At 44.4% G+C, this 17,527-nt stretch overlaps 1 protein-coding gene across 1 annotated transcript in view; it reads left to right on the top strand.

The window, feature by feature from the left end:
• LOC121005551 (protein FAM13A-like) overlaps positions 1–17,527 on the top strand; it is a 77,805-nt gene that overhangs the window by 25,855 nt on the left and 34,423 nt on the right. The window contains exon 5 of the mRNA XM_040438325.1: positions 14,398–14,518. Coding sequence (XP_040294259.1) covers positions 14,398–14,518 — 121 coding nt within the window. The remainder of the gene's footprint in view (positions 1–14,397; positions 14,519–17,527) is intronic.

The raw sequence follows: 17,527 nt of genomic DNA, 5'->3' as shown, positions 1-17,527 counted from the left end.
ACCTCAAACTCCAGATTGCCATCAACCAAAATCGGAGGAGGAGGCAAAGAGGAGGGTACCGTGGGCTGGACATATGGTTTTAAGAGAGATCAGTGAAATACATTATGTATCTTCCAAACCCGTGGAAGATCAAGACGGAAGGCAACAGGATTGATGACTGACAAGATTTTATAAGGCCCAATAAACTTGGGACCCAATTTCCAGGAGGGAACCTTCAGTTTAATATTTCTTGTAGACAACCACACCAGATCACCCACATTCAGGTCCGGACCAGGCACACGTCTCTTATCAGCCACACGCTTATACTTCTCACTCATCTTTCTAAGATTACTCTGAATCTTTTGCCAAATGGTAGACAAAGACGAGGAAAATCTCTCCTCCTCAGGTAAACCAGAAGGAGCCCCTCCCGAGAATGTCCCAAACTGCGGATGGAACCCATATGCACCAAAGAATGGTGACTTATCAGAAGATTCCTGACGACGGTTGTTCAGAGCAAACTCAGCAAGAGGGAGAAATGAACACCAATCCTCCTGATTCTCTGCCACAAAACAGCGCAAATATGTCTCCAGATTCTGATTGAGGCGCTCAGTCTGACCATTCGACTGCGGGTGAAAAGCAGAAGAGAAGGACAGCCGAACCCCCAGGCGAGAACAGAAAGCCTTCCAGAATCTGGACACAAACTGCGTGCCTCTATCGGAAACAATATCAGAGGGAATGCCATGCAACTTAACAATATGGTCGACAAAAGCTTGCGCCAACGTTTTAGCATTGGGTAAACCAGGGAAAGGTACGAAATGAGCCATCTTGCTAAAACGGTCCACCACCACCAGGATCACCGACTTCCCTGAGGAACGAGGAAGATCCGTGATAAAGTCCATGGACAGGTGTGTCCAAGGACGGGAAGGTATGGGTAACGGGAGAAGGGAACCTGAAGGCCGTGAACGAGGGACCTTAGCGCGAGCGCACGTCTCACAAGCAGCCACAAAACCCTCCACCGACTTACGAAGAGCCGGCCACCAAAATCTCAGAGCAATGAGATCTACCGTGGCTCTACTCCCGGGGTGACCAGCAAGAACAGTATCATGATGCTCCTTGAAGAGTTTGTGACGTAGCTCAGGAGGCACAAACAACTTCCCAGAAGGACAACGGGCAGGTGCCTCAGTCTGGGCAGCCTGGACCTCGGCCTCCAAATCAGAATATAGAGCAGAAACAACTACCCCCTCCGCCAAAATGGGACCCGGGTCCTCGGAGTTTCCTCCTCCCGGAAAACAGCGAGAGAGAGCATTAGCCTTCACATTTTTGATCCCAGGGCGGAATGTAACGACGAAATTGAATCTGGAGAAGAACAGAGACCATCTGGCCTGTCTCGGATTCATACGCCTGGCCGACTCCAAGTATGCCAGATTCTTATGGTCGGTAAAAACGGTGATAGGGTGCCTGGCCCCCTCCAACCAATGGCGCCACTCCTCGAAAGCCAACCTGATGGCCAACAACTCCCTATCTCCCACATCATAGTTTTTCTCTGCCGGGGAGAGTTTTTTAGAGAAATAGGCACAGGGTCGCCACCTGGCAGGAAAAGGGCCCTGGGACAAAACCGCACCCACACCCACCTCGGAAGCATCCACCTCAACAATAAAAGGTAAGGAAACATCGGGATGCACCAAGACGGGAGCAGACGCAAAACTCTCTTTAATCTTAGAAAAAGCTGAAAGCGCCACCTCCGACCAAGAGGAAAAATCCGCCCCCTTTTTTGTCATGTCAGTGAGGGGTTTGACAACAGAGGAATAATTCAAAATGAACTTTCTGTAATAGTTCGCAAAACCCAGAAAGCGCATCAATGCCTTCTGATTCTCGGGAAGCTCCCACTCAAGTACAGCACGGACCTTCTCCGGATCCATGCGAAAACCAGAAGCAGAGAGAAGAAAACCCAGAAATTGAATCTCTGATACCATAAAAACACATTTCTCCAGCTTGGCGTACAATTTATTTTCCCGCAGAATCTGCAGAACCTGAAAAAGATGATCCTGATGGGTCTGAACATCAGGGGAAAAAATCAAAATATCATCAAGATACACCAATACAAATTTCCCCATTAAATGGTAGAAAATACTGTTAACAAAATGCTGAAAGACGGCCGGAGCATTCATCAGGCCGAAAGGCATAACGAGATTCTCGAAATGCCCGTTAGGGGTATTAAAGGCCGTTTTCCATTCATCCCCCTCTCTGACCCTGACCAGGTTGTACGCGCCTCTCAAATCCAATTTGGAAAAAACCTTGGCCCCAACAATTTGGTTGAAGAGGTCCGGGATCAGAGGAAGGGGATAGGGATCGCGAATCGTGATACGGTTCAGCTCCCTAAAATCCAGGCAAGGTCTCAGAGAGCCATCTTTTTTTTTAACAAAAAAAAAAACAGCGGCAACAGGTGATTTTGAGGGACGAATATGCCCCTTATCGAGACTCTCGGAGATATAGGTTCGCATTGCGATTCTTTCCGGTTGTGAGAGATTGTAGAGGCGTGCTTTTGGCAGCTTGGCGCCGGGAATGAGGTTAATGGGACAGTCAAACTCCCGGTGAGGAGGTAGCTCCTGAACACCGCTCTCGGAAAACACGTCCGAGAAATCAGAGAGAAATGATGGCACAGTTTTAGTAGACACCTCTGCAAAAGTCGCTGTGAGACAATTCTCTCTACAAAAGTCACTCCACTCATTTATTTGCCTTCCTTGCCAATCAATAGTGGGGTTATGTCTAGTGAGCCAGGGTAACCCCAAAACTAGAGGAGAAGGCAATCCGTTAAGGACAAAACAAGATATATCCTCCACATGAGTGTCACCCACAGCCAACCGGATATTGTGAACAATGCCCTTCAGAGATCTCTGTGAGAGTGGAGCAGAGTCAATAGCAAAAACAGGTATATCCTTTTCTAATGTACAAACCTGAAAACCATGCATGGCTACAAATTGAGTGTCAATAAGATTGACGGCCGCTCCACTATCAACAAAAATCTCACAAGAAATGACTTTGCTCTCTAGCGCCACCCTGGCAGACAGGAGAAAACGGGAACTGCAGGTCAGAGGAAAAGCATCAATTCCTACATCAACTTTGCCCAAAGTAGCAGATGAAGCAGAGTTTGATGATTTACCTTTTGAGGTTTTTCTCTTATCGCTCTTAGTACAGTTCAAGAATCTCCTAGACGGACAAACATTTGCCAAATGACCTATGCCCCCACAACAAAAACACACCATACTCTGAGGACTAAATCCTCTTTTATCAGGGGCAAGTCGACCTAGCTGCATGGGCTCCTCCTCAGAGGGGACCGAGACAGGATGAGGCCCTTGCACACTGAATGAGTCCGCACCACTGCCCTTAGACTGACAATGGCTGGACAGAGAGGTCTCGTTTCTTTCTCTTAGACGCCTGTCAAGGCGTACTGCCAATGACATGGCAGACTCTAAGGACGTTGGTCTCTCATGGAAAGCAAACGCATCTTTCAATCTTTCTGAGAGACCATGACAGAACTGACTCCGGAGTGCAGCATCATTCCAACCTGAATCAGCTGCCCATCTCCGAAATTCAGAACAATAAAACTCCGCAGACAGTTTGTTCTGGCATAAAAAACATAAGTTAGATTCGGCCAGCGCAACACGATCCGGGTCATCATATATCTGCCCCAGGGCCACAAAAAATCTTTCCACGGATCGAAGGGAGGGATCCCCTGATGGCAGCGAAAATGCCCAAGTCTGAGCATTACCCCTGAGCAGGGAGATGGCAATCCTCACCCTCTGCTCTTCATTACCAGAGGAATGGGGACACAAGCAAAAATGGAGTTTGCATGCCTCTCTGAAGCGAACAAAATTCTCACTGCCCCCGGAGAACGTTTCCGGAAGTGAGACCTTTGGCTCGCAACAGACTCCATGGGCCGGAGCAGAGTCCAATGCTTGAAGCTGAGTCATAGATTGACGGAGATCCGCTACCTCCAAAGAAAGACCCTGCATGCGGTCAACCAGGCCAGAAAGCGGATCCATGTCAAAAGAGACGGTTTTGGTGGATTATAATGTCACGGCTGTAAGTGAGCAACTAGAGCATACACAGAAAATAGAGCCACTGACCGGACCCAGACTAGGGAGGATAAAGGGTGACCCCTGTCAGACCCTCAAAGCTTTCCCTATGCTGCTAAGCACATACCCGGATCCTAATGGTGGAACGAGGCATGCCCGCGTACCTAAGACTGATGACCACTGTAACCCCTACAATAGTGGAAGGGGCACGGCCACCGGTGCCCTGCTCAGTATATGGAGGGAACCGTGGTCGCCTCGGATCCGGTCAGAAAACAAACAGATACACTACAATGACTGCACACTTAGCTGAAGGTGCTGCGGCAGCAGAGAAGACGGATCCAAAGACAGGTGGCAATATCCGGAGTACTTGCTGCAGCAGAACAAAGGTCCAGTGAAAAGATAGCATACAAGTGAAGATACTCAAGCAAGAGCTACAACTCAAATGAGAAATATAATCCACACTCTACAAAAGGAGGAGGGGTGATTTAAAGGCAGAGAAATCAAACATAGGAGGAACAGCTGGAAGGAAGGAAACAGAAAGTAATGACCTCATCCCAGGGGCGGAGAAACAGAGCAGTGAGAACTCCTCCAAGCTCTGGTAGTGACATCATCACAGGGGTGGAGAAACAGAGCTGTGAGAACGTCTCAAAGCTCTGGTAGTGACAGACAGCTGCCCAAACACACCCAGCACTGCTACATCTATACACATGACAGCTGCCCCAACACACCCAGCACTGCTATATCTCTATATGACAGCTGCACCAGCACACTCAGCTCTACTATAGGGGTCTGCTCTATATATGACAGCTGCCCCAGCAAACCCAGCTCTGCTACATCTATACACATGACAGCTGCCCAAACACACCCAGCACTGCTACATCTATACACATGACAGCTGCCCAAGCACACTCAGCTTTGCTATATCTCTATATATCTATCTACTGTATAGCAATACTTAGAGATATATAGATGTAGCAGAGCTGGGTGTGCTGGGGCAGCTGTCATATATAGAGATATAGTAGAACTGAGTGTGCTGGTGCAGCTGTCATGTGTATTAGATGTAGCAGAACTGGGTGTGCTGGGGCAGCTATCATATATAGAGATATAGCAGAGCTGAGTGTGCTGGGACAGCTGTCATATAGAGATATAGCAGTGCTGGGTGTGTTGGGGCAGCTTTGTGTGTTGTGTATAGATGTAGACTTAGCCTGCTATAACAGTAGAAGTCTCATATTTTTTCAGCCAGCAGCAAGGCAGCTTTTATGGCCGTGTGGTTAGGTGCTTTGCCTCTGATACAGAAGGTTGTGGGTTCGAATCCCAGCAGAAACTTTTCTGAAATACAAGCACTGACTCCATATATGGACATACAGGGCGGGACACAGGAAGAGGCTGACATGGAGGTAAGTATAAGTGTTTATTTTTTTTCTTTTTAATACCCGACTGTTACTGCCATGGGGGGAGCGGGAGGCACTTGATTGGCTCATGGGGGGAGGGGGGTTGGCACCTGATACTGGCACATGGGGGGGGAGAGAGGCACCTGATACTGGCACATGGGGGGGAGAGGCACTTGATACTGGCACTTTTTTTTGGAGGAGGGAGATGGCACTATGATACTGGGACATGGGGGGGGAGGAGAGAGGCACTTGATACTGGCACGTGGGAGGGGAGGTTTGGCACTTTATACTGGCACATGGGTGGGTTTGGCACTATGATACTGGCACATGGGGGGAAGGCACTTGATACTGGCACTTTTTTGGGGGGGAGATGGCACTATGATACTGGGACATGGGGGGGAAGAGAGAGGCACTTGATACTGGCACGTGGGGGGGGGTTAGCACTTGATACTTGCACATGGGTGGGTTTGGCACTATGATACTGGCACATGGGGGGGAGGCACTTGATACTGACACTTTTTTTGGGGGGGAGATTGCACTATGATACTGGGACATGGGGGGGAAGAGAGGCATTTGATACTGGCACATGGGGGGGTTTGGCACTATGATACTGGCACATGGGGGGTGGGAAGGAGAGAAGCATTTGATACTGGCACATTGGGGGGATGGGAGATGGCACTATGATACTGGGACATGTGGGGGGGGGAGGAGAGAGGCACTTGATACTGGCACATGATGGGGGGGCATCTATGGGGACACTATCTGGCACATTATTGGGGGGCATTATGGGGAACACTAGGCCGGCAGCCTATCAGAGGCCGGACACTGAGGGGCATCTACTGGGGCACAATATATGGGGCATTTTATACTGGTACATTATGGGGGGCACTAGCAGGAAGGGGGGAGAGGAGCACTATGGGGGAATTTACTGGGGGCACTATATAGGGGTATTTTATACTGGGACATTATGGGGGCACTATGGGGACATTAGCTCAACTGGGGCAGTACAAGGGGGTATTTTTGCACTGTCACATTATAAGGTGAATTATTTCTACTGGGGGGGCATTATGGTGGGCTTTATTACTCCCCCATGGTATGAGCCCCTAGTAGCAGCACCAGCCTCTCCCTGCTCTGCTATTCCTCTGCCCCTTCTCCAAATCCTTATTATGAAATCTTTCTCATTAGGGTAAAGCACAACATCAGCTCCACCGAGCCCCCGACCAAAGTGTGGAAGTGGCGTCCGAGATCCCCAAGGGCCAAGTCAAGTAACTGTAAGTTTTCATATGAAATATGTTTATGTTATACACATATAGCATACACTGTGCCACACAATGTACAGTATACCGCTACACTGTGCCCCACAATATACAGTATACCGCTACACTGTGCCAAAGGAGTAGGGTTTACACAGGAGGAGGGAGGTGCGAAGCGCGCTGGGGGGGCCCTTACAAATATTTGCTGTGGGGCCCAGTCACTTCTAGTTACGCCCCTGCAAACATGGACCAGGGAATTTTATCACTAATGGCCAACAAAGTTCCTGGTCATTGAGGGCACCTGTAAGCTTCACAGTACCGTCCTCCTGATATGAGATACTAGCATGTACTTTTGTAAGCAAATCTGCACCCAGGAGGCAACAAGGGGCATTACCACTGACCAGCAAATGGGCAAGCGCATCTTGGTTAGGGGAAAATCTAATATGGATGGTTTCTGTTGAAAGGGGAGTGTACTACTTTCCCATCCACCTCTACCCAAAGACTTGTGTCTTTGGAGAGTAAATCAGGGGAGGCCATGTTTGCTGTGCACAACTGTCTTGGCTGCTCCAGTATCAATCAAAAATGGGACTACTTCTTTATCACCCAGAGTGAGGGATATCATTGGGCCAGACTGAATCTGCTAAAAATGTTTAAAAGTAGAGCCGATACTGGATTTCCTGTTTCCTAATCTTGATCTAACTCCCCCCCCTCCCTGTCTCTGTGTTCTCCTTATGACAAAAAACATGGGTGTCTGTGGGGACGGACAGTGATCCGGGCATGGTCAACATAGAATACAATCCTCTCATGTGGTGTGGACGAGGAGTACCACACACACAGCACAACACTCTCTCTTCTGGGATCTGGGTCCCACAGACTCTGCAGGCCCATCTCCCAGGACGATTATAGGGTGGCAGACTTACTTTTTCCTCACTTCAATGAGGCATTTGACATCAGGGCTGAAGAAATGCCAAAGGAACACTACCTATGGTTGGCACCACTGAACCACCAATGCTGCTTGATGTTACTCTGCATTTTGGCTTACAGAAGTATCCACCTTTTCATATTGCGGAATTAATAGACTGGAAAACAGGACTTCTCATCTTCCATGGGAGTGTCTTATAACTAGGGGGTGGGCAGAAGGGCTGTCGTTGTCTGTAACGTCCACCCCTATCCTCATCCCTCCGCTCTGAGTCATCTAAGTCCACCCCTTTCAGTTGGACGCTGTGGTCCTCCTTTTGTCCGTCAGTAGTGTCCCAGCTGTCCATGAGAACAGAGCTCTGATGTTTAGCACAACACTTAACATGTAACACATAACTTCAAACATTGAAACAAACAGATCTGACAATACAGACATGAACACACAAAGGGCCCATAAGAAACTTTTTATTGACTTCAATTAAAAAAATAAAAGTACAGCTCAATCAACACTGTTGGCACCAATAAAAAACAAAAATCTTCAGAGAAAAATAAAATAAAATTCTTAATGCGCATATTATTTAAAAACAAATATCGTACTCCATACGCATTCACATTTTCATGTACTCATTTTCACAAACAGCTCATAACCACGCCCTTATACATAAAATATGAATTGCATACACAGCTCTGCTAAAAACATCCATCAGTCTTCACACATATTCGCCTCAACTACAACTCAAAGCCACACCCATTCACATTCCACTGAATCATTTGTCTTCCAACCCAGCCACATAGTTTTCTTTGTTTCATCCCAAAGCTTGCAGAACAGACAAACACAGCTTTCCTGGAAACAGATAGCCACACCACACCCAGAATTGCTGATGGTCTATGTCGCTGTTGTGCTGTGTTTTCCAATGTCTTCTGGTCTTCACTCTGTGATTAATCAAATCTTAAAACAAGACAATATACATGTTATAATCATTCAGTCCTTTTGTTAAACCCAAATCATCTTATATGCCATGTTGTCTTAGTTAGTGTTGCACATATATAATAATTTTTGTTGAAAGCTGTTTTCCCACATTACACTGCTTGGGAAAGAAGAAAGAAAATTATTAAACAATTCTTCGTCTTGTATAATGTTATTACATATATAACATCACTTACTCTGCATGATTCCCTCCCCCCTTTTTTCTTTGCCTGCTTCTCTTATCTTAGGAATGTTTCTCTGTTAAGGCAGGGGAAAGTGAATCAGCCCATCACAGGACGTTCAAACGTCTTAAATATTCCACAAACTTTTGCGGATACTACACCAGACAATACTGTGTTTTCTCACACTAGGTACAATACTTATCCATTAACTGACCATCTTTTACTGCTCTAATCTCTAATGCTAGGGCTACGGATCTTCCCTATTTAAACACACACATATCATTAGGGTAACAAAACTTAACCAGTTCATTTCTGAACATTTAACACAAGCGCCTTTCTGATTGCAGACCCTGGGGCACTTTCTTTCTTGCTAGTGCCATCAATTAACTTCCTGACACTGCTCTGTTTTCTCACTCATTAGAACCCCCCCTCAACATCACAGGAGTTCTGATGTACACAGTCTGTAAGCTCTAGCTTCACAGATTCTTACAGATTTTCATCCCTGTTGCCAGCCGGGCGACCTGCTGTCTGGGGCCACACTTTCTCTGTAAAATTATTTTTCACATTTTAACCACCTCCCGTCCGCCCATAGGATATAAACGTCCGGGAGGTGGTTCTCTATTTCTGAATGGACGTTCCAGAACATCCGTTCAGAAACTGGAGCTGCACGCTAATCGTGCAGCTGCTGATCGGGTTGCCCGCTGTCAGTGACAGCAGGGCAGCCCTTAGAGAAGGCAGGGACAGTGCCCAGGTGTCCCTGCCTTCTGGATCGCTGCATACACAGCGCTCACCGAGCGCTGTGTATGCAGAGCAGGAAGCGCTATGCCCTTCCTGTTCCATCCCAGCTGTCATGTGACCGCCGGGACCGAAGAGTGCAGGAGCTGTGTGAGCTCTTTCACAGACCTCGATCAGCCCTGCACTGAGGCTGTAGAGCACAGTATTGCGCTGTACAGCCTCTCTGGGGGGTGTATTTCTCCTGTAACTGGGGCTACTATATCAGCCCCAGTTACAGGAGAAATCAACAGTGGAAAAAAAAAGAACAAGTGAAGTAAATGTCCCCCAGAGGTCTTGTATGACCTTATGGGGGGACGAAAAGTGTAAAATCAAAAAGGTTTCACATGTAAAAAAAGAAATTCCTCAAGTAAGGAATAAAAAAAAAATGAAATAGACATAGACAACTAAAAATAGAAAAAATAAAATAGACATATTTGGTATTGCCGCGTCTGTAAAAACCAGCTCTATAAAAATATCACATGACCTAACCCCTCGGGTGAACACCGTAAAAAACAAAACAAAAAAAAAATGTGTCAAAACAAGCAATTTTTGTCACCTTACATCACAAAAAGTGCAACACCAAGTGATCAAAAACGCGTATGTCCCACAAAATGGTACCAATAAAACCATCACCTCATCCCGCAAAAATTGAGCCCCTACATAAGAAAATCTCTCAAAAAATAAAAAAAACTATAGCTCTTAGAACATGGAGACACTAAAACATCATTTTTTTTGTTTTAAAAATGCTATTATTGTGTTAAAGTGAAATAAATAAAATAAAAAGTATACATATTAGGTATTGCCGCATCCGTAAAAACCATCTCTATAAAAATATCACATGACCTAACCCCTCGGGTGAACACCGTTAAAAAAAAAAAAAAAAAACTGTGTCAAAACAAGCAATTTTTGTCACCTTACATCACAAAGTGCAACACCAAGTGATAAAAAATGTGTATGTCCCACAAAATGGTACCAATAAAACCATCACCTCATCCCGCAAAAAATAAGCCCCTACATAAGAAAATCTCTCAAAAAATAAAAACAATATAGCTCTCAGAACATGGACACATTAAAACATAATTTTTTTGTTTCAAAAATGCTATTATTGTGTAAAACTTTAATAAATAAGAAAACATATACATATTAGGTATCGCCACGTCCGTAACAATCTGCTCTATAAAAATGTTACTTGACTGAACCCCTCAGGTGAACGCTGTAAAAATAAATAAATAGAAACTGTGCTAAAACAACCAATTTTTTGTTCACCTTGCCCCATAAAGTGTTATAATGAATGATCAAAAAATCATATGTACCCAAAAATAGTAGCAATAAAACTGGCACCTTATCCCCTAGTTTCCAAAATGGGATCACTTCTTGGGAGTTCTACTGTAAGGGTGCATCAGGGGGCTTCAAATGGGACATGGCATCTAAAAACCATGTGGAGTTCCTTTTCTTCTGTGCCCTGCCGTGTGCCCATACAGCAGTTTATGACAACATGTGGGGTGTTTCTGTAAACAGCAGAATCTGGGTAATAAATATTGAGTTTTGTTTGGCTGTTAACCATCGATGTGTTAAAGAAAAAATTGGATTAAAATGGAAAATCTGCCAAAAAAGTGGTTAACTTTCAATTCTCCATTAATATCACATCCTATAATCTCCCTCTTCCCTCGCTACTAGCTAGGGGCTGTATTTTCTCCTTCTTCATAATACTGGGACTGGCCCATTTCAACAGCAGTATTTCAGACTGACGCACACAAAACAGAGGAGTAAAGAGGCACCTTTAACCCTTTCCTCCACAGACAAAGGATTCACCCTCCCCTCTGGTTGGCTCAAATCTGACTATCATGTCTGACTAGTCAGCTGGGACTCCCCGCACGTTTTCCCCTCTCCGGGGGTCAGGCGGCTCTGCACGCATCTTCCTGGGGTCAGATCAGGTGGAGAATATCTCCGCAGTCTTCCCCCTTGGGGGTCAGGCGAATCCACGCGTCTTCCTGCCAGGTCAGCCGGAGTTTACTTTGTCCCACACCTCGGCGCTACAGCGCCCCCTTCCAAACCAGGAGGTTACTGTCCCCTCCCTTTGTCTGTGGTCTTACTGTCCATGCTCAATTCACTCCTCGGACCATACTGACACACATAAACACATATACACACCAGAGTGATCTATCAATTCAGATTATGGTTCTATGGACCCCAGGCTTTCAGCATATTAGCCGACTACTATACTTACATGGGTACCACCTCACAGCAGACTAAGCCAACATGAAGTGACGAACTAAATGGCAGAAAGGCGGGTAAGAGTTTTCTTACCATTCTATTAAAGCCGACCATCTCCTCTCTGCCGTTCGTCAAGTCCTGGGCCCTTTTGTGTGTCGGCTGTTGATGCTCCCTTCACCTTGGGGCCCCACGTTGGGTGCCAATTGACAAAGCGGCTTTTAATTAAAGCCTTTAAGATACACTCTGGTGCTCCGAATCAAAGTACCCCCAGGGTTTAATATCCACGCATGGCTGAGAGACTAGACGCTGACACATAGATGGTCAATGCAATCTCTACTTTATTACAGAAAGTAAGCGGTATATACATCTTCAGAAAAGGGCAGTACTTTCTGAGGCCCAGGCATTATTTCATTGGCTTAAAAGGAAGAAGAGATAAGAGAAGAAGAGATAACACTCTAGCATCTGCGCACTGTGCACTACTTTGGAATGTGAACTAATGTAAACATCTGGTTATCGTCGCCATGTTGTAATGGCGTCTATCCTAACAATAATACTGCACACGTCATATATGACACTTCAAAGAGGCGTTCTTCTATAGGCAGTGAGTAATATGTGTGTATCATATTCATCCAGCCAAGGGATTGGATTTAGCATCCTTTCACAGTGCACACATCTTCTTCAAAGCATCTGTGGGGGGATAGAAGACAAACTCTGCCCACAGCACAGTTCTCTGCCCCCCCCCCCCTTCTTCTCCTCATAGCCTTGCATAGACAGAGCTCAACTAACAGCAGAAAGGGGAGGGGGGAGGCTCCTGAAATAAGAAGAAGTTTGTAACAACTTAAGATTAACCAGTTACAGTCCTAGAGATACAAAAAATATAGAATAAAATTCACACATCTCTAACAGTTGTGCAACCCTGCTTTAGAATGTTCCTCCCTCTCAAAATACAGTGGGTGACAGCAGCCATCTAGTGGTGGCTGTGGATATGACCTATCAATACCTTGTGCATACAAACTACAGTAAATATACGTTTTACACAGATATACATTATTTTGCACTTTGCAGTGTACCTCAACTCTGGAGTGGAACACTGCGATATAATGAAGCTCCTTTATTCTCCATCTCCTAGTTGTCTGCCATTTTACCCTACAAGTCTACTTAAACAGATTTTATATTGATGGTCTATCCTTATGCCAGCACTACTTATTTCTTTTCTGTATACAATATACCATATTTTTTTCGCTTTATAAGATGCACCTGATGATACGCCTACGTTTTTGAGGTGTGCTTTTGGTGGGTTTTGAACTTACGGTGGTCTGTGGATGACACTATTATGGGGGATCTGTGGATGACACTTTTATGGAGGGGATCTGTGGATGACACTGTTATGGGGATCTGTGGATGACACTGTTATGGGGATCTGTGGATGACGCACTGTTATGGGGGCATCTGTGGATGACGCACTGTTATGGGGGCATCTGTGGATTACACTGTTATGGGACCTCTGTGGATGACGCACTGTTATGGGGATCTGTGGATGACACTGTTATAGGGATCTGTGGATGACACTGTTATGGGGATCTGTGGATGACACAATGATATGGGGGAGCTGTGGTTGACACCGTTATGGGGGATCTGTGGATAATACTGTTATGGGGGATCTGTGGATAATACACTGCTATGGGGATATCTGTGGATGGCACTGTTATGGGGGAATCTGTGGATGACACTGTTATGGGGGGGATCTGTGTATGACACATATATAGCATCTTATGCTGGTCCCCTGTGTATCTTCTTATGCCCCTGTGTAAATAGTGACCCCCATTTCACCGGGTCTTCATATGTGAAGGCAGGCAGGTTGGCAGCGTAACGTCACTCGCTCAGTCACGCTCCTGCTCTGCCAGTTTTATTATTGAAGTGTGAGTAGCATGACAGAGTGAGTGAAGTTACGCTGCCGGCCTGCCTGCTAGTTTGATAGTGAGTACTACTACAGACGATTACCGTAGTTTAACAAAGCAGAGCCACTGTTTGAGGATTATACATGACTAGACTTTGCATATGAAGACTGCTGTGTGCGGGGCCCGATGTAATGGAGTACAGTGACTCCACTGGGCCCCGCCGCGAGTGCAGCAGCAGTTGCCGGCCTCCAGCTCCCCCTCTCACCCCGCATGATAGAGCTCTGATACATCGCAGGCCACGCTGTGCAGCAAATTGGCCAGCGATGTATCAGTGTCAGCAATGTAAAAATTGCACCATTCACTTTATAAGTTGCACTGCCATTTTCCCCCCACTTTTGGGGGAAAACAAAGTGCGTTTTATAAAGCGAAAAATACAGTAATGTATACACATCCAGCGTTGGACTGAAGTCTCTAGGGCCCACCAGAGGAAATTAATCTGAGGGCCCATCCTCTGTGTACATAGCACCTTAATGGCCCTGATTTATTAGGGGTCCATTATTGTCAGAGCATGAGCCAACCGGAGGATCCTCTGGTACTCTGGTGGGCCAGTCCGACCCTGTACGCGTCCCTTGTTGAGATTCAAGAGTAGACCTTAACTCTTTCTTCATATTGCGGGAAATGGAAGGATAAAATTGTTACTTAAATAGTCTGAATTTGGCTTAATTACTTCATATTGTATTTTCAGGGTCCCATTCAGCCCTAATTTTCAGAAGGATCAGAACCTGTGTAATGATTTATTATTATATATATTGAGGAATTTTCAGAAGTTAACTGCAGATCGAGCTCAACAAGAAAACATTGAGCAGGTACAAATATATTCCCCTTACCTAGTGTTACATGAGCACTGGAATCTTCCATTCTGTAAGGAAACCTATTGCAATATTCTGAAAGTACACTAAACAATACCATGCTGCTAATATTGCAGGCTGTTTAAATGCTGATTTGTATTAAAGAGGTTTTCTGCTGAGATTTTTTTCTTCTATTTATTTTATTTAGGCTGGGTTCACACGGGCGTGACGGATTGGCTCAGGATGCGTTCAGTTAAACTCGCACTATTTTGCAAGCAAGTTCAGTCAGTTTTGTCTGCGATTGCGTTTAGTTGTTCAGTTTTTTCCGCGCGGGTGCAATGCGTTTTGATGCGTTTTTCACGCGCGTGATAAAAAACTGAAGGTTTACAAACAACATCTCTTAGCAACCATCAGTGAAAAACGCATCGCACCCGCACTTGCTTGCAGATGCAATGCGTTTTTCACGCAGCCCCATTCACTTCTATGGGGCCTGTCCTGCGTTACAAACGCAGAATATAGAACATGCTGCGATTTTAAAGCATTGCAGAAGTGATGCGTGAAAAAAAACGCTCATGTACACAGATCCATTGAAATGAATGGTGCCGGATTCAGTGCGGGTGCAATACGTTCACCTACCGCATTGCACCCGCGCGGAAATCTCGCCCGTGTGAACTCAGCCTTAAAGGGGCCAGAACTTGTTAAAAACAACAAAGAATCAGTCCTTACCTCCACCAATTCTGCCTGGCTTCTCTGGTCCCTGCTTCTCTTCACTTCCTGTCCGGGTATGACACAGCCGGAAATGTTAGGATATGCCAATTCAGCCAAACAATGACTGCAGCTGGTCACTGCTAAAGCCAGTGATTGGCTAAAAAGTGCTGTCCTAATGTTTCTGGCTGTGTCATGCCAGAACCGGAAGTGCAGAGCAGCGGGGACTACAGCAGTGACAGAATGGCAGCAGCGGCTATTAATACTACAGATTTTTTTGTTATTTTAATAACCTGCCCCTCACCTTTTTTTTATTTTTATATATATATGTCCCTGGAACACCACCAAACTTGTGTAAGATTAGACGGACACATAGACAGACAGAGACAGATAGTACACTACATTCACCACATCTACTTTCGACAACTTAACTGCTGCTCATCTCTCGCTGCACTACTAAATCTTCTGGAAGTGTACATATAGTTTACTTCCAGCAGGTCAGTATTTCCTTTTGTATACTTTGTATTCCCAGAGCTCAGCTTCCATTTTGTGTCTTTGTATGGCAAATTCTGCACAGTGAAGTGTAAAAAACATAAGGAGCACAATAAAGAAAATAAATTTTTAAAGAGGACCTGTCACTTTTTTTTTAACACCTTCAGCCCCAGCGATTTTCTATTTTTGCGTTTTCATTTTTCACTCTCTGCCTTTACATAGCCATATAAGGGCTTGTTTTCTGCAGGACAAAGCTGTGCTTTTTAATTACACCATTTACTATACATGTAGTGGGAAGCTGGAAAAAAAATTCCAAATAGGGTGGAATTGGGGTAAAAAAAAACAATTCTGCCAGTTTTCTGGGTTTTGTTTTTATGGCGTCCCCTATGAGGTAAAACCAACATTTCAACTTATTTCTACACAATAGTACAATTTCAAAAATACCACGATATATGTTTTTTCTTGTGTTAATACTGAAAAAAATAAAAACTTTAGATTTTTTTTTATTTTTTATTTGGATTGCCATATTCTGACCTCTATAACTTTTTTTTATAGTTGTGTCTATGGATCTGTATGAGGGCTCATTTTTTTACAGGACTATTTGTTCTTTTTATTGATACCATTTTGGAGTGTATTTGAATTTTTGATCACTTTTTTTTTTTTTTTTTGGGGAGGTGAAGCAACAAAAAATGTCAAACGAGCCACAGACTATGTTAATGCTACAAAGTAATAGGAAATAGACGATAATGAAACCTCTGGGCACTGTAAAAGGGCAATAAAAGACAAAAAAAGGGCATTTAAAAAATATGAGGGGTCAGCTGGAGCGTTTTAACTTCTTAAGGACACAGCCATATTTCACCTTAAGGACCAGGCCATTTTTTGCAAATCTGACCAGTGTCACTTTATGTGGTGATAACTTTAAAACGCTGTGACTTAGCCAAGCTATTCTGAGATTGTTTTTTTGTCACATATTGTACTTCATGACACTGGTAAAATGCAGTAAAGAAAAATTCATTTTTATTTATAAAAAAAATACCAAATTTACCCAAAATTTTCTAAAATTTGCAAATTTCCAAGTTTCAATTTCTCTACTTCTATAATACATAGTAATACCTACAATTTTTTTTATTACTTTACATTCCCCATATGTCTACTTCATGTTTGGATCATTTTGGTAATGACATTTTATTTTTTAGGGACGTTACAAGGCTTAGAAGTTTAGAAGCAAATCTTGACATTTTTTTGAAGTTTTCAAAAACCCACTTTTTAAGGACCAGTTCAGGTCTGAAGTCACTTTGTGAGGCTTACATAATAGAAACCACCCAGAAATGACACTATTCTAGAAACTACACCCCTCAAGGTATTCAAAACCGATTTTACAAGCTTTATTAACCCTTTAGGCGTTCCATAAGATTTAATGGAAAATGGAGATAAAATTTCAGAATTAAAATTTTTGGGCAAATTTTTCATTTTAATCCATTTTTTCCAGTAACAAAGCAAGGGTTAACAGCCAAACAAAACTCAATATTTATTACTCTGATTCTGCAGTTTACAGAAACACCCCATTTGTGGTCGTAAACTGCTGTACTGGCACACAGCAGGGCGCGGAAGGAAAGGAACGCCATTTGGTTTTTGGAAGGCAGATTTTGCTGGATTGGTTTTTAGACACCATGTCCCATTTGAAGTCCCCTGATGCACCCCTAGAGCAGAAACTCCAAAAAAGTGACCCCATTTTTGAAACTACGGGATAAGGTGGCAGTTTTGTTGGTACTATTTTAGGGTACATATGATTTTTGGTTGCTCTATATTACACTTTTTGTGAGGCAAGGT

Source organism: Bufo bufo, chromosome 6, assembly GCF_905171765.1.
Source record: "Bufo bufo chromosome 6, aBufBuf1.1, whole genome shotgun sequence".
Taxonomy (NCBI): domain Eukaryota; kingdom Metazoa; phylum Chordata; class Amphibia; order Anura; family Bufonidae; genus Bufo; species Bufo bufo.
This window is presented reverse-complemented; position numbering and strand designations above follow the sequence as displayed.